The sequence below is a fragment of the Macaca mulatta genome, chromosome 2 (assembly GCF_049350105.2).
Source record: "Macaca mulatta isolate MMU2019108-1 chromosome 2, T2T-MMU8v2.0, whole genome shotgun sequence".
Lineage (NCBI taxonomy): Eukaryota > Metazoa > Chordata > Mammalia > Primates > Cercopithecidae > Macaca > Macaca mulatta.
In genome coordinates, this window is record NC_133407.1 from 82,815,322 (window position 1) to 82,833,908 (window position 18,587).

Consider the following 18,587-nt stretch of genomic DNA (forward strand, 5'->3'; position numbering starts at 1 on the left):
CTTCCCAATTGTGAGGCAGATGTGCAGATGAGGAAGCTGCATCTCAGGAAAGCAGGAGGCACACCCTAGGTCAGGCAGCCAGGAAGTGGAAGAACTTGAACTCAAACATACTCCATACTATTTCCTTCCAGGTCTCTCCTATATTTAATCATAAGAGAGATACGCAGAAATGGAGGAAAGATATAAACTCTCGAAGTGGTTGTTTGAGAACTTTATATATAAACTAACTCATATAAAAGAAATAACAACAACAAAAAAAAACACTTTGGTGTAGAGCCGAGAAATCTGGATGGAGGAGGAGTTTTTATATACAGTGATTTCAAAGTCCAGTGAGCTAATGGAAATAAACAGATATTTTGGCTCTTATCAGATCGTTGTTTGCAAACAAACAAACATGCCAGTGACGGGCATATATCACAGAAAGAGAACATGATGGAGTGTTAAAAAAATTAAAATACAATCTCATGCAATACTCATGTAAACAAAGCATTCTTTCACTGCTGAGTTTTGGTACAATTTTTTTTTTTTTAAGTATGTGGGATGGAAAGGGAAGGGGAGCCCCCACAGTTACTTGCCAGGCCCAGAAAATCCCATGCCATTTAAGGAGCAGAAATAAGAAAAACGAATCTCTATCATCCAAAAAGTGAGGAAGAAGACCTTCAAATTCTGCTGATGTTCAACAGAACATCATACTGATATTTTCACAATACATACCTGACTTCCATCCCAACTCAGAAATGGCAGATAATTTGAAAAAAATGAGAATGCCCCCAACCTGTCTATTTATTTTTGTATTTATTTGAAACAGGGTCTCACTCTGTTGCCCAGACGGGAGTGCAGTGGTGCAATCATGACTCACTGCAGTCTCAACCTCCCAGGCTCAAGTCCCACCCTCAGCCTTTGGTGTAGCTGGGACCACAGGCATGCACCCCCATGCCCAGCTAATTTTTATTATTATTTGTAGAGACGAGGTTTCACTGTGTCGTCCAGGCTGGTCTGTAACTACTCCTGGGTTCCAGAGATCATCCTGCTTTTGCCTCCCAAAGTGCTGGGATTATAGACGTGAGCCACTGTGCCCGGCTCCAAGCTGTCTTTTTAATGCAGAGACATTAATGTTCTTTTCTGGCTAAAATCTGAAAATCAAGGCCAATGTGACATCCAGGACAGAAAGAATACTCAGTAAAAGGAGCGAGGGAAGAGCTCAACAGGATTTGCAAATGATTGAGCATTTTCATTTGCTCTACAATATCCAACATAGTAATCAGAAAGGTACTGAGAAATACAATGATCAATTGTGTTTTACAAAATGAAGCAACAAGAACACGGAGAACAAAGCAGTATAAAAGCATTACATTGCTGATGAAGGACTACTGATTTGGAATGAGGAAGAGGAGAAGCAGATGGTAAAGTAAGCAAAGCAGAAGAAAAAAAAAAACCTGATGGGAAGGCATAGAGCTGAGTTAGAAAACAAATGCTGGAACAGATTACAGAAGAGGTTGCAATAGGTGGAAGACAGCTAGGTGATACCTTCAGTGGCACATGGGGCAAAATAGTCCAGACCTTACACAACAGGAGACGGTGGCATGGGCACAGAGGGTGCATTTGAACAAAAGAAAATGGCATCTTTTTATTTTACCTCCAGAGGGTTTAACCCAGGTTTTCTTATAACTTGATAGTTAAGATACTGATAAGCTATGTTCATGTCTAAAGGTTTGCAACGTATATTACTACTTGGTCACTTTGAGCCCCTGCCTCCCTAATATGAAAAAAGACATCCATAAATAATGCTTTACATAAAAAGTTCATACATTGCTGATGAGAAGCATTAAAAGATCAAGAATATAAAGATCCTCACACTCATTTTTATTCCTATTTTAAGAAGTGGGTGTTAAAAATGATGACTCAAACCAAGGCAGACAATTATTTGTTCTTATTTGTACATTGATTGCTCCAGTCCTAAATTTAGCACTGTCACTCTCCTTCTATCAACTAAATGTTTCATCTTTCTTCTAAAATATGATCACCCACTCTAAGACTTGGGAACTGTTTCATGAACAGACAATGGTTAGCTGGACGCTGGATGAAGTTAACCACACCCAGGAGTAGAGGACTAAATATGAAATCCCCAAAGAATGTTCCCATATATCTCTGGAAATGCATGAAGCCCAAAGGAAGCACACCACATGCCAGGAAGCCAGGGACCTTGGAAGATGTCACCCACCAGAGATGGCCCAGACTTACGGTGACTGGGAAACCTCATATCAGGAGTGCTTGATGACTCAGGCATGTTGTTTGCATGCTCAAATGCTGTGTTTCTTTTACTGCTAGGAGCCTGACCAGGAAGCATGAGGGAATTAAGAGGTCTAGAAAAGTGCCTTGATGACATCTGCAAAGATCTGCCCCCAGGAATCCCATGTCTCCTGAAAGCTTGGGAGCTATGAACTAGTTCTGAATAGAGAGGACAGGCCAGTAAATTTAGTGATGAGGACAAATAGCAACTGGAAAACAATGAAGTCAAGGTAGACAAGTTCAAATCATAAGGTGCTGGGTAGAGGCTGATTGAAGGAAGTGAAAACTGCTCCATGCTTTTCCCTGTCTTCTGGTACATTTGTGCATGAGGGAGCTGTCTAGGGGAAAGAAGAAATTCTGGAATGTGTTACACAAAATCATGATCATTTCCAATGGAATCTGTAGGTGTCCCTCTCCTAAACTCATGCTTGGGGCTGGGAACACTGAAAGCCAAGTGGTCATGCATCAAGGAGAGGTCGCTTAGTGATGCAGCATTTCTTACAAGAGTAGAAACACTTGTAAAGATGCATGAGTTCATGCTCTTCCTGCCGCAAGCTTTACATTAATCTCTAAGGCCCTCCTGAATTGCAGTAATGGACAACTCAGGGCTTATCACTTTGGAGATGTTGAGAGAAGACATACAAATGACCTTAGATCCTATCTCTTGAGTTGGGCTACGTCCCTGGGAGTGAGATTGCCCTGGAGATCTCACTATGGTCCTCAAGGCTTCCTGAGGCTTCAGTTGGTCTTCTAAACCAAGTCTAATAGGGCAGGCTGGTCCATCTTTCTTCCATGGGTGATGCTCAAACAGGAGTCTTGATCTGGAATCATTAATTCCTGCAGGTGCTACTGCCATTAGCTTTGTAGAGGCTAGTTTTTCAGTTGTCTGAACACTTGCCATGGTCAGGAGCTGTGGGTCTGGCTTAGCTGAGGATTTCAACTTGGCATGGCTAGAAAACGGTTTAGCAGTAGAGGAAGGTGGTGCATCTCTGCCAGCCAAGAAGCATTTCAGCTGCTGCTTAGCAGCATACTGATTTTGCTTAGCTGGAAGAATAGGTGGATTATTAAGGGGTTGATGCTGTACCTGGGAGTAGGATCACAAAATTGAATTACTGATCTAAGAGAAAGAGGCAGATGTTAGAGACATAGCTATGTAAATATGGATCATGTTTACAGATATAAGGGAATGTGATAAAAAATTCTTCATCACAAATCAAAACAATTTTTTCCACACACTAAGTTTTAAAAGAAAAAAGTTTTTTTCACAAAAAAATACATGATCACTATAAAGGATTTAAACAATATGTAAAAGTACAAAAAAGTTTTTAAAAATCCATTTTTTTTTACTTTCTCCCATAAACCACTATCATTAACATTAGGACAACATTATATCAAACGTTTTCTGTACATATGTCAGATAGGTTAGACAAATACAAAGAATTATTTTCAGAAAAACAGGATCTCATGTAAGAAATCTGGTTCTAGTAATATTGTATTCTAGATAACTTGAAAAAAGTGTGAGCTATCAATATATAAAAATTCTGGGTAAAAATACAAAATAACCCCAAAACATCCTTTTAAATGACTAGCTACAATCACCACAAAATAAAGGAAATCACTAGATGCCAGAAATAATGATTGAACTGAAAACCAGCATGTTACGCACATGACCTCACACAGTGACTCCCAGGAAAGGTTGCTGATTTGGTTGGAGTTATTTTGTTTGCTTTACCTGTCTGGCTATCACCTTTTTTTCCCTCCCATCCAAGCAGTTTTTATTAAAATAGCTCAACATAGCACTAAGTTCCTGAAAATCCTTTCTTAGTCTAGTAGTTAAGCAAATGAAGGAAGTGTGGGTAGAAGAAACACGAATGACCTCTGATCCTAAAAGTGAATACCACCACCACAAGTCTGAGGTTAACTGTGCATCTGCTGGTAGTATCATGGTGAACAAAGTTATGTTAGTGACAATGTTAATGATCAGTAACAGGGTCCAGGCATGGACAGGAACTGATTCTTCCTAGAATTCTATAAATCCTTAATCACATTATTCAACAAAAAGGTCACTAAAAATCCTCATGCCACAAATTCAATTGGATGAGTATCAGAAAAAAGGTTTTTTCTATCTTCTGTTATTTCCTATAAAAGTCCATTGCAACCACAAAGATATACCAAAAAACAAAACAAAACCCCACAAATGGAGGACGGTATTTTGCCATTTCTCTACAGAAATAATGTTATGGTTCTTCCAAAAGCAAAACATGTATCTTATGATGAATTGTTTTCCAACTTTGCAGCACTGGGTTAACTCTCCACTTCTATCAGACAAACTCATTAGAGTCAAAAGCCTGGCCAACAGGGTGAGGCTACACTTGCTTACTTACCTCCTTGGCCCATGCTGGCTTCTCACTAGGACTCATTCCTTCTTTGTAATGGTACAGTGGCTTCTTCTCCACAGGCCTCTGCTCCTGCCGCTGATGCTGAAGGGAAACTAAGTAGTCTCTTTCTTGCTTTAGCTGCCTCTGCAGTCTTTCTGCTTGTCTCTGTTCTTCCAGTTGTTTGCGCTTATATTCCTGTCCAGATCAGGAAAGAGGAGCAAAGAAAAGGCCAAATCATCACATAGAAATCATCGGCCAGTACCAGTTAAGTATGCAATGGAGGCAAAATAATGCTAAATAATGAAGGATCTTAATACTAACAGAATGACAGGAGGATGTCAGGATGTACCACAGAAATAAGCTACTGCCTTGTGTTAGTATCTACACAAGAATGTGTCATTTAATGAAAACGCTATTGCTTTAAAATGGCAATCCCTACCGAACCCCATCAATTACAAAATGACTTGTCCCTGATGAATTAAGTACACGTGACGAAATGGCAATAATGAGGACATTTAAATGGTCAGCATACAACCCCTAGAAAAAGTCACCCACTTCCTGATCTAGTAATTAAACCACTCACACATGTACAATTAAGTACAAAACTAAATAAGCAGCCAAAAGATACTGCCTAAATCATCTTTCATTTAATAAAACTTGGACCTACAAAGGCCATTAGCAAGCTTATGTACAGGCTAAAAAATATCAGAATGCCATTAAATAAAAAGTTCAGTTTTACACCAAAAAGCCCATCTGGAGAGCAGTGCTATAATAATAAAAAAGTGCTGTACTTCAAGTGGAAGCTGCATGAGCAAGGGACACAAAATGTTCCCATCATAAGGGTAAAGCTAATAGTCTGTAAATGAAATATGACCGTAGAGCTGGTGGGTTCTTATGGGAGAGGCGCATTTTGCTGTGATTGTATTGCAGCGTGTTGCAAATGGCCTTAAAAATTACTCTGCAATAAACACAGTGGGTCTCAAAAGCAGTTTGTACTTATAATAAGGCTGGATTCATACTCAAGTTTTAGAAATAAATGGAGTTAATAAAGAATGCATAACAACTGTATTAAATGTATTAGGACTCAGCAAAATCAATCGGAAAATGTATTAATTTTCTATGAGGTTTTTGAGGTCCCTGAGGCTTGGAAGATCCCCTCTTCTGCACTGGCATGTTAGAAGGACACACACACACACACACACACACACACACACACACACACACAAAAACACTTGCAAGATGAACACAGAGCAGGTCAGCTGGCTCTTGGCTTTCCCATTACCAGAAGTAGAGCTTGTTCATGCAGTAGCTGCTGCTGCAAGATCTCTAACTGTCTCTGCTCCTCCTCTAACTGTCGCCTGATGTATTCCTGGAGAGGTAGGCAGCAGAGAATTCAGAGGAACAGAAAGAAAGAGAAATGAACCAGTAATTTCAAAGGTGACAAGAACTGCTAAGTAAAGTATAGAAGAAAGGAGGGGGAAAATACCCAAATACCTCCTTACAAAGCAGGAAGAGTATGTCACGTGGAAGCAAATGCATTTCAGCATAATGAAAAGCACAAGCCCCTCTACTTGTAACAGCTGACTGAGATGGCTCAGCATTTTACTGCTACTACTTGGTTTTAAGAAGCCCAGCTACATGTTAAAGCTTTTCATTCTAGGGTCCTCTCTTTATGGACTACCTGGAATTAACAGTGCTATAAAGTTCACAGGCTCCTGTGCAAGCAGCAGGGATAAGACAATTGTTGAATGCCATCGTGCACTGTCTCTGTAATGGAACCATCCTGCCGAGTTTCACGGTGCTGTCAGAATGTGATTCTAGCAGAGAGGGGCCTGCAGCAATAACTCAAAGTCATAAAGACCAGAGATGGCATGAGTAGAAAAGCTCTTCTGAAGCAGTGAAAGAGTGGGACTTGGCTGATTTTTCATGCTTCAGTGCTACCTTCGAATCAGATACCAAGGGTTGGGAGAATCAGAAGATCCGGGTATGTCAGGAAACTCTGGGTAGGAAGCAAGGCTGAATGAGTGGGCAATGCCAGGGCTGTGCATTTGGCTTCTTGAATAGGCGAGCATAATTGCTTGAGGAAGAGTAAAAACCCATGTAAACTGAGCATTCCTCAGAAAAGGTGACCCACGCCCCAGAGACGACTGGTGCTGGGGTTCCCAGGGGGCCATCACTGGGGCTCCTGGTCCCAACTGTACCTGTTCATGCTCTGCACGCCTCCTCTCCTCTTCCCGGCGCATCTGCTCCTCATAGTGCCGGCGCTGCTCCCTCTCCTGCTGCTTCCGCAGCTCCTTCTCTCGCCTTTGTTGCTGTGGGGCAACAAGCAGACAACCATGAAGGCAACAGGCCCTCGTGGGGGTGTCAGGGAGCCAGCAGGAAAAGCTGTTGAACCCCAGACACGAACTTTTAATGAGAGATGCCTAAATGCTCCAAGGCTCTTCTCTCCTGGGCTGTTGGGGGGTACACTGGCAGGGAGTGGGTGAGACAGAGATTCAGTGTCATGCTAACATCCTGCCATTTACCATGTAAGTGGACTCTCACCAAGAAGTTCCTGTTAAGTGTGTTCTCCCCACGGCTGGTGAGGGTTTTCAAGTCAGGGGTAGAAAACACCAATGCAAACAGGTTATTTATTACATATCATCAAGCTGTTTATCAAATTACTTCACACTGCTTAAGTCATTCAATCTTTTAACACCATGTAACACAAAAATTTCAGAGTATATAAAAATCAGAGAGGTGAAGTGACATATTCAAAGGCATACAGAATTGATGGCAGAGGATGCAACAGGATTTACTGACTCCCACCTAGTCGGCTACCTTTTCTCATATATCATGCTGCCTGTCTGTGTTTTCTGGAGTATTCATTATTAAGTGTGAGTTTCAAGTTCTTGCTTGAATAAGACCCTTATGCTTGGGAGCCATCATCATCATCATCACCTCATACAATTACCATACCTCCAACAGTGGACAGTGTGATAAACAGCTTACATGCTTAATTTCATTTCATCTTCACAAAAATAAGTAGATGTCATTATTATTCCCATTTGATCTGAGAAAACTGAGGTATGGAGATATTGAGTAATGGTTCAAGGTCACACCCAGTAAGTGGTGGAGCTTGATTTCAAAGCCAGACAATGTGAGTCCAGCATCCGAGCTCAATCATTACAGAGAAGCCAGATGAGTGATAGGAAGATTACAAAGTATCTGGCTCTTCATTATACTCTCAGGAAAGGAGAACATTTTAGAAGTCAGAACTAGGCCAAGCAGTTACAGGAGCCATTGGTTCTCAAGTAGGGGCAGTGCCATTACCTCTCGCTGAAGCATTTGCAACTATCTAAGGGCATGTGAGGAGTATTTTTGCTGGTTCCGATGACTGAGGAGCATGATTGGCATTTAGCATGAGAGGCTAATGATGCCAAACATCCTGCAATGCACAGGATTGTCACATATTACCAAGTGTTTTCTCATACATCATGGCATTAGTGTGCCTTTTGAGAGAGGCGGCTGGCCCTTTGTGTCAGATCCTTTACTGGCTTTGGGATTTCTTTTTCCTCATATATGAAGTTCAGAGGGGACATACCAGGGGGCCCATTCCCTTGTAACATTCTCAATACGATTTCACTGCATGGCTCAGGAAACATGAGGTACCTACCCAGAGGAGAGTAAATTGTGACTGTCTCACACTGGTAAGTTAGCTCTACACAACCAGGGAGATAGTTTTGTACACAAGTTTTGTGTCTCAGCCCCAGCTAAACCAACTACAGAGATTCAAAATGCCAAAGAAGCTCATGGGGAAGCCTTCCCGATGGAGCTCCTGCAGCAATCCTCTGGACCTGCTGTCTTCCAATAACCTCTGGGTCTTGGGAGATAAGCTGCATCTCTTAAGACTCAGTTTCTGTCACTTCCAGATCAACAGTGATTTGTCCATCTTAGATTGCAGGCGAAGGAGAGCTATTGGAGGACTTCATGCAGCCAAATGACTTGATCAGACTTGCATTTTCAAAAGGCCTTCCCATCAGCCATGGAAAGGGGCAACACTAGAAACTGAAAAGCAGTGCAAGGCCATTCTGTGGATCTAGGCATAAAATGATAGGGCATCGATGATTTCAGCAAAGGCGGGATGAGAGTCCATGTTTGTAATCACTGCTGAGGATAGAGACACAGCCAAGAGGAAGAAAGACTAACTATACAGATTTCTGGTCATTCTAATAGGACTTCAGTGGACACCAATTTAGAAGCAGAAATTAGAATTAGGCCAAAATAAAGTAGGCAGGATTTGGTGACGATAGGTTGTAAGAGGGCAGGTGAAGTTCCGGGCCAAGGGGAAACTGGACGATGGGATAGAGAAGAGCAGGAAAAGCAGGAGTGGGGTGGGTACCAGCATGAGGCAAATCCCAGACATGCGAGTATTTGTTTTACAGAAAAATAATATAGGAAGATGCGAGTAGAAAACATCAGCATAGACACGGACTGAATAATTTGGATTACAGACCCAAAACAGAGACATTTCCAATACTCAACCAAAGTGAATCAGTGCCAGCACAGAGAATAAAATAATTATGTGTACAGATCTGGATCCTGGCAGGAAATAGCCCTAATTTAGCTAACATTTCAAGTTTCTTACTCCAACCATCCATCTCTTTCTTAAGGAAAGGAAAATAATCAAGTCCTTTGAAGAGTTAGCTGATTTTCATGTGAAGGATTTATACATTTTGAACCCCTTTGCCAGGAATCAATACTGGTTTATAATTACATGCCACTCAGGTTCCCGTGCAAGGTGTATACAGTATTGATTGCAACTCAAGAGTGTCTGGGCTTCCCAAGTACTCTGTAGTTTCTGCGAAAGACACTCAAAAGTAACTAATAATTAATAATGATCTCACTCGGATCAGCCGCCGCTAACACATGGAGGCATCTGCCAGGGCTTCGGTTCCTGTGGTGAGGCTGGAAAAATGAATCACTTTCCCAGCCTTCTGAGGGCACCCTGCCAATTTCCAGCTGTTGTGTCTCAATGTTAATGCCATTCCTGAAAAAATGTTTGCTTTCTCTCCTCCTGCGCATGGGGCTGTTTGAGGGAGGGGATATATAAAAACATATCAATGCAAGACCAAGTCCCTGGCCTCAGGCAGACACCTTTACAAAGCTTTGATGACTCTTGCTAGAAGCAGCTCTCTGAGGGCAAGGCCAGTGCCTGATTTCTGCTGTACCCCAACCCCTCACGTGGGGGCCTGGCACCTGGCGGGTGCACCTAAGAGTTTGTTGAGCTGAACAGAGTAAGAAACTTGAGGAAAAGACAACACAGTATTCTCTTAAATTTCTTTGTAGAATTTTCCCTCCTATCAATACTGATGGCATGGCTATCTTTCCATACCTCATAGTATGGTTATTTGAGTATATCTTACCAACTTTGCAATCTAGATTGAAAGCTGTTTGTGGGCAAGATCTCTGTTCCACTTATTTTTATCTCCCATTGTTTCCATATCAGGCCAGCCACCAATGATATCTGTTGTGTTGAATACTGCAAATTGGATAAGTAATAGAAAAGGCGAAAGCCCTGCAGAGCTTTGTACCAGACCTTTGCTCTTTGATGCCCTTCTTAAGTAGCTCTTATTGGCTGGAACATTCTTTTATGTTGAGCACAGACATAACTGGAGAATGTTCTTCTAAAAAGAGTCACCTATAGTTGGCACTGGCATGTACCTGTTTGCCATCTTAGAGAAAGGCGTGAAAAATAAGGGAATAAGAGTCTAAGCTGGAAAAAAAGGGAAAGGGGAGAATCAAATAGCATTCCTAGATCTTATTCAAATTATGCATAATGAAGATAGTGGTCCTGCTATCAGAAAAGAATGGCTTAAACCAACTACTCTAAAACTGTTGGCAGGTTCTCCACCTATATTGAACTGCCTAGAAGTACATTTTCATCCATGTCTTCTTGTAGGCATTGCCAAAAGTTATATTCCTTAAAATTGGACATTCATTGGCTTTTTATAAGTTTCTTAATTATTTTTCCTGGTGGGGAGATCATGGATAGAACCTACTGTTAAAGTTTTCCAGGCCCTAACAATTGTTGCCTTACTCTGTGGAGTAGATAATCAGGGACTTCATATCCCTTTTGTCTTCTGTTGGTGTTCACCAAGGATAATTTCTTTCTGGGACAATTCTTTTTTATTTTTATTTTAAAATATTTAAAATTTCTTATTTTAAATATTAGAGAAAGGCATGAAATATTTAAAATTTCTTTTAAATATTTATGATTGACATGTAATAACTGGACATATTTATGGGGTAAATGTGATGTTTAGATACATGTATAAATTATGTAATGATCAAGTCAGCATAATTAGCATATCTACCATCCTAAACACTTACCATTTCTTTGTGATGAAAGTATTCAAAAACTTTTTATAGCTATTTTGAAATATGTAATACATTGTGAATTCTAGTCATCTTCTTATGCAATAGAACACCAGCACTTATTCCTCTCGTCTATAGCTTTGCAGCCATTGACGGGTCTCTCAGCACTGCCCCCTGCCAATCCTCTGGTAACCACTATTTTACTCTCTCCTTCTATGAGAGCGACATCTTAGATTCCACCAGTGAGTGAGATCACACGGTATTTGTCTTTCTGTACCTGGCATATTTCACTTAATATAATGTCCTCCAGATTCATCTACATTGCTGCAAACAACAGAATCTCACTCTTTTTTATGGATGAATAGTACTTCATTATATATAAGTACCACATTTTCTTTATTCACGCATCCACTGACTGACACTTGGGTTCATTCCATATCTTGTCTATTGTGAATAGTGCTGCGAAACAAAGCAGCACAGCTATCTCTTGAACACACAGACTTCCCTTCCTCTGGCTATACAGTGGTGGGATTGCTGGATCTGGGGATCTACTGGGGGCAGTTTTGATCTTCCCTGTGAACTGAACTCTCCCCTCAGGCCACCTCTAGGTAGAGGCTGTGTGGATGCACTTTCAAGCATGTGAATTTATTAGTTAATTTTAATGAGGGAATAGTAATTTTGTCCCCCCTGTTCAGGGGGCCCTCAAAGGTAATACATGGGTCCCAAATTGGCTATGTAGAATTTTCACTGTTTAAATTCTTTGCAGAGAATATCACCTCAACCCTTAAATTCTGAATTGTTATTAGAGGTCTAGTTGTAAGAAATAATCCTCATGCATGTTCCTCACAAGAGCTGTGGAGTCAAGTCTTACCTTTTTTTTTTTTTTTCTTTAAATGCTCTTCCTAGATTACTTTAGATAAGCAGAAAAGTCTGCACTACAGTAGGGTGTTCTAGCTCTCACAGAAGTGACTTTGGTGAATTGCAATGCCATAAAATTGCATTTTATGATGTCTTCAAAATAGATGAATAAAGCTAACCACTGCATTTATGCCGGGAATATTGCCTCAGACATTATTCATTGCACTACTTACTAGGCAAATGTATAGTTTTCAGTGTGATCTCAGAAAGCTTGCCTGAGTAACTGATTTATCTGATGGACAACATGAATCTCAACCACTTCACATTTGTCTCTTTTCTCGAGTGTCAGGCCTCAGAGCAGATTAGTGACCGCCCTGGGCAACAGCGCTGATGCCACGTTGTGCAGGCATTCTGGGCACTGACCCCGCTCCTGCCTGCATCTTCTTTCTCTCTTCTACTTTATATTCCCTTCTACTTTGTCTCCTTGTTTATTTTACTTTTAATTAAAAGTATTAATCTCTTTAAGCCACCTTAAGTCCCCTTGTGGAATGAGGAAAAGTCATGAAGAAGAATATAAGCCAAAAAAATGAGAAACAAACCTTGGCCTTGGTCCACCTTTTATATACATCACATTTCCCATTATATGGACTCAAGTGATATCCACATCTGAGAATTGATATCCTATAGCCGCAATGCAACGTGTCATTGGGAGAGAGGAGTAGGCAAGAGAGGCAACAGGGAAATAATAAAACGGTTTGGAAACACTAAGACTAGATTCTGGTCCTGCACTGCCACCGATACAAACACTGAAGACCACATAGCAGCGCTCTGTAAATATGTGTTTGATGGCCGGGTGTGGTGGCGCACACCTGTAATTCCAGCACTTTGGGAGGCCACGATGGGTGGATCACCTGAGGTCAGGAGTTTGAGACCAGCCTGACCAACATGGTGAAACCACATCTGTACTAAAAATACAAAAATTAGCTGGGTGTAATGGTGCGTGCCTGTAATCCCAGCTACTCGGGAGGCTGAGGCAGGAGAATTGCTTGAACCCGGGAGGTGGAGGTTGCAGTGAGCCAAGATCGTGCCACTATATGAGATCATGCCTGGGTGACAGAGTGAGACTTCATCTCAAAAAAATAAATAAATAAATAAAAAAGTGATGAATGAATGAATGTTGTTTGACCTTGAGTAAGTCACCTTCAGCTAAACTTTCATTGAGGGGGGAGATTAAGTAATCTTGCAAATCTGTTCGTTCTAAGAGCAAGATTATGTTACATTGCAAAGCAAAAATCTAACCATTCAGAGTGAAACGAAGCAGAATTCTTATTTGCCCTTGGAGAGCTCCTGTTGCTTTTCATCTTGGGTGACCTCCTGAAAGTGGTGAGACGAAACCCCACTGTGACAGTGGAAGACCCGAGTTGGCCTCCAGAGGACAGGAAAACGGCTGGTGCAAGATCAAGTCAGGCTCCTTGGGAAGTACCTCAAACCATCCCCTCCACCCAGGGGCTCTCTGTTCAAAGACACTCAGAATGAAAGGACCCAGTGTGGTCTTTTGAATTGACTGCACATCACACATGCCCCCTCACTTTAAATAGGACTGTTCTGTATAAGCTTCATGGAGCTACACTTGTGATGAGAGGTATTCCAGCTTCTGGGCATTCCGTTTTCTCATTTAACATATCCTAAAGTTTTAGTTTTGGAAAGATCATTGCAAACCAATGACTATAGGTAAGGGCATGATTCCTTGTGACTAAAACTGGGGTTCCAAACCTTTTTTTATGTAAGGACACAAGAGTGATGGGGAAGCAGTCTGGCACCTCTGAATTCACTATATGACAATGAAATAAAAAGAATGCTAACTCTGAATAATAATGAAGAACACTTACGTCGTGCATCCTATGATGCCAAGCACTGCACTCATATTAACTCATTTAATTCCCCCCAAAACCCTTTGAGGCAGGTAATACTGTCATCACCCCCATTTGACAGATAAGGAAACTGAGGCACGTCCAGGCCAATGTCTTGCCCAAGTTCACTCGGTTGGTAAGTGCAAGGCCAGGACTTATACTCTGTGCCTGGCTCTTGCCATGCTGCCTCGTTTTGGTCCACAAGAAGCAGGTTGACACATCGTATATACAAAGTAAAAGATACTGTCCAATGCTTTTTAAAGCTGCCATTTTCCCCTCTTTCTGTCTTTACTTGTTACCTACCTTTTCTTCACAGAAATAGTAATCAGAGAACATTGAGAAAGCTAGACAGGCTGGATATAACTCATTCCTTTCTTTCTATACCTACTTTATACCATGAGAGAGAAACTATCCAACCTGCCCTTTGAGAGCTTTCCTGAAAATTAACTGCCTAAATGAAGGCTTTTCTTTGTGCTCACAGACCAACTTTTCGTAAGCAGACAGCCCCATGGCTAAGCACTGTCAAGCACATGTGTGCAAGCTGGTCTTTACGGACACAGAAAGAGGAATGACAGTTCTAAACAGACTGAGCTTCACGGAGACTTGCGGAAGAATTTTCATCCTGCTTCTTCTATGGATGCTAGTCAATGTGATTATTCACAAGCTCCATAGTGTCTCTGAGTCTCAGTTTCTCCAGAGAGAACAACCACATGGGATTTCCCGGGTGTCATACAGAGGAGCAAGAATGGCTTGATGGACACCCCTAGTACCTATGATTCTGAATGTCAGTGTGAAAGTCAAATGCAGATGAAACCCCCAAATTCCTACTGTCATCATTCTGAGGACTTAGTATGAGACCCTCAGATTGAGTCCTATGAAGACAAGCCAGTCAGTTTATTAACACAGTGTTTACAGAGCGGGCCACACCAGCACTCCCGAGATGATACTAAAGATGCTAACTTATATGTAGAAAGGTTGCAGGAACTGGGAGCATTTGTAGAAAAACATTATTAGTGTCTTCACATATTTCTGGAGCAGATATGCAGGGAATTTCAGTTTTATTTGGCACAACCTGTAATAATGCAGGGATATCACAAGAACTTGAATCAATGAAACGGTAAATTTTCCAACATTAGGAGTTGTTCAAAAATAGAATGTGCTGCCTCAAGCTCACGGACATACAAGGTAAGATTATATGTTAAACAGGTTAGATAACCCTGTTTGAAGAATATTGCAAAAGGAATTCTTGCTTTGAGAGAAGAATTGGCTGAGATCACTTTTGAGGTTCCTAATATTCCCCAGCCTCCATGATTCTATAAAACCACTCACTAAAGAAAACAAGTGTCAAAATAAAAGCAATTCAACTTAAATATCATGTGAAATAAGATTTCATGTGAAACTATTTTGTTGTCAGAGTTCTATGGTTAGGAATAACTAAGAAGACTGTGAACACACAAAACATACAGACTAGATGTAATAAAGGTGGTTCTGTGAAGACCCTAGACAATGGAAGGTAGGTCTGTGTGATGTCAGTTGCGTGCAGGCACTAAAAAGCCATCCCTACCTTCCATGCAAGGTACTCTAGATACACCAAGGATCAGCAACTGCCTAACTCCGGGTTTTTTTTCAGTATGAAATGCTGTTAAGTATAAAACACTAGCGTACTCTACCTTCTTATGTCTTAAAAGCATAGGCAGGAGCTTGGGCAAAAGGACTCCAGATTTCAGTATCATTTTACACTATAAGATAGGGATGTCAGCCCAACTTCCGCACTGTGGCAGGAAACCCCTCCCATCACAGGATCCAGGTGACAAAGCGGACAAAGTCAGAACTCCTATGGCACAACACATAAGTTAGAACAAGAAGCCCTTTGGGGATCCACTGGGAGGTGGGGTTCCTTATATCCATGCAGATGACATAGCTCCCTGAAACACAAGTGTGATTACACGTGCATGCGATTACTGACCATTATCCAAAGCCCATGGGCACGCTCTGTCCTGGACAATAAGCATCTGATTTGCCAGGCTGGTTCCCAGCTGTTTCATAATTTCTGTTCAGTTATTGAAATAACAGAGCAAAAGCCCAGCTAGAAAGTGTTCAGTCTTGTGTTGATGCTAATGACATCCAGGAATAAAAAGCTGTGCTGGCTCCAACTAGCCAGCCACTGCTCACAGGACACACTGGGACACCTGTGGTTAAAGATTAAGTGAATTAAAGACCACTTCTCGGGAGTGCTGATGTGTTAACACTCCAGACTCTGAGATGGGAGAATTATTCTTGCTCACAGTGCTTTCCTCTGGCTTGGGGCCTGGGAGTGTGGTCCAGTGGGTAGAAATGCTGCACTGGTAAAAACCCACACGATTTTCCTGTCTCCTGCTTCTGCCCACTGCACTTGCTCAGGCTGCAGTCAGCTTCAAGCCCTCACCCTGGAAAGAGATGACCCAGGGCAGCAATAACAAAGCCGGTAATGAGAAGCAAGATTCTTCCCTTCACATGTAACACTCTCCTTGAACTTCCTCAGGTGTTTACTCAGTTGCCAGATACTGTTCTAAGTGGTCTGTATGTATTACATTCCATTTTGTAAGTGGCCAAACTGAGGCATAGAGAAGTCATGTCTTGCTCAAAATTACAAAGGCAGTAAGTGGCAGAGCTGAGATTCAAACCCAGGCAATGTCTTACTGAACTGCCATGTTCTCACCTTTTTGGTGAAAGGGTCACTCGTAAGGTATTATTTCCCTGATGCAAGCTTGTTATTCACTCAGCACAAGATCTCTGTTTCCTATGAACCTTATTTAGATATTGTTAGGAAATGAAATTTCATGCAGCCACTTGGTGGCAATGATGGGATCATAATTATACGGTGTTGGAAATGACGGCAAGAAATTCTGATAAGATAATCCATCAGAAGGCAGTTTCTCCAGGGGAAGGTCCTCTAGGTTTTACTGGGAAAAGGAGGCTTCCCAAGGTGGCAGTTGACCCTACTAAACAAGACATCCACAAAAGGATGAAGAATGGGCTGCCTCCTTGTCCTGACAAGGCCAGGACTGCGGGCTAAGTCACCAGCAGATAGACTGCCCAGTAAGACATAATGAAAATGTGCTCTGGAAAAACGCCTTCAAAGGGGATGAAAAAGTCAAGGTTTTACACTAAACAGGGAAGGTACATTAAGCAATTAAGGAAGACAGGGAATGGGGAAATGCTATCTATAGAGAGCACCATTAAAATGAAAAAATTAACAGCACTATACTTTGAAATCATCAGTTCCAAACTAACAATAAAATATTCACCCAAGAATATCAATCCAGTTTTTGTGTTAGGCATTGTGCCAAGTCCTCTGTATTTATGGTTTCATTTACTTCTCAACAATCCTGAAAAGTAAATATTTTTTTTTACCAAATGTGCATATAAGGAAGCTGAGGTTCAGAGAGGTTAAGTAATTTGCCCAAGACCACACAGCTAGGATTAAACCTTGGCCTTGGCCTGTAAAGATGGTGTATTTTACCTCTACATGAACCTAAAGCTGGCTATCTAAGAACTATTAGACATTTATTGCTCTTAATGATAGAACTGAATTCTTCCTAGTATTATAACAAATATTCTTCCCAAAGCATGGAAAGAAGCTTACCTGTTTACATTTATTTTAATAAATCCAAAAACGTTTTACTGCAGCACATAAAGAAGCTCAAACTTTGGAAATTTGTTTCCCTGACTTTGGTCAAAGGCACCTACAACAATAGCAGGAACAACTCGTATTTCTTGAGGGCTCACTGTGTGTTAGTGATGTCGGCAGGCTTTCTATGAATTAACTCATTTAATTTTCACAACAGCCCTGTGAGGTAAATGCTATTGTTATTTCTTGCTTTACAGATGAGGAAACTGTAAAACAGGAAAGTTAAAGAACTGACTCAGGTCATGCATCTAATAAGGAAGAAAGCTGGGATTTGACCCCTGGCAGTCTTAGGTTCTAGACTCCATGCTGTCAACCAAAATACAACTTCATGCTCAACAGAATTTTACCAAATGCTCTGCTGTCCCAGGACTTCCAGAGCATCAATATGCTGTCCTGCACTGTGAGTTTTAAAGAAACTTGGCAGCTTCCCCACTATCTCACCACTCTTTTGTGGGTGGGGGCTGTCTAGGAGCATTTGGAAGAAGTTACTAAGGTTCCAAAGAACAACCTTCCACACCAGGGCTTCTCTGGGTTTGGGCTTCAGCTTGCACAGCTGAGCTGCTGTGAGACTGGCTTGGTTACCCTAAGAGAAGAGTGAATGGTGACCAGACACGGTGGTTCACGCCTGTAATCCCAGCACTCTGCAAGACTGAGGCAGGCAGATCAATTGAGGCCAGGAGTTTGAGACCAGCCTGGCTAATATGGCAAAACCCCATCTCTACTAAAAACACAAAGACTAGCTGGGCGTGGTGGAGCATGCCTATAATCCCAGCTACTCAGATGGCTGAGGCATAAGGATTGCTTGAATCTGGGAGGCAGAGGTTGCAGTGAGCTGAGATGATCGTGCCACTGCACTCCAGCCTGGGCGACAGACTAGACTCCATCTCAAAAAATAAATTAATTAATTAAAAAAAGAGAAAAAAGGAAAAATGTATGGTAACAGAGAATGTGAACAAAAAGCTGACAGCAAATGGATGAGCATGGAATTATGAAAAGTTCCAACACAAGCATAAGGTGGGTCTCGTTAAAAGTATTGAAGCTGAATTTGAAAAGTTCTCAAAAGTGAGGTCTGTCCAGCTTCTGGCAATCAATAAAGTTCTTTTATATCCATTTTTCTGGTTAATC

At 41.5% G+C, this 18,587-nt stretch overlaps 1 protein-coding gene across 28 annotated transcripts in view; it reads right to left on the reverse strand.

Moving 5' to 3' along the window:
- Positions 1 to 18,587, reverse strand: part of TNIK (TRAF2 and NCK interacting kinase) — a 408,234-nt gene that overhangs the window by 77,128 nt on the left and 312,519 nt on the right. For 16 of the 28 annotated variants that reach the window (XM_077990077.1, XM_077990073.1, XM_077990071.1 and 13 more), the window contains 3 exons: positions 6,869 to 6,979; positions 5,950 to 6,036; positions 4,674 to 4,862 (listed from right to left, as the gene is read on the reverse strand). In XM_077990077.1, coding sequence (XP_077846203.1) covers positions 4,674 to 4,862; positions 5,950 to 6,036; positions 6,869 to 6,979 — 387 coding nt within the window. 28 annotated transcript variants of the gene reach the window in all.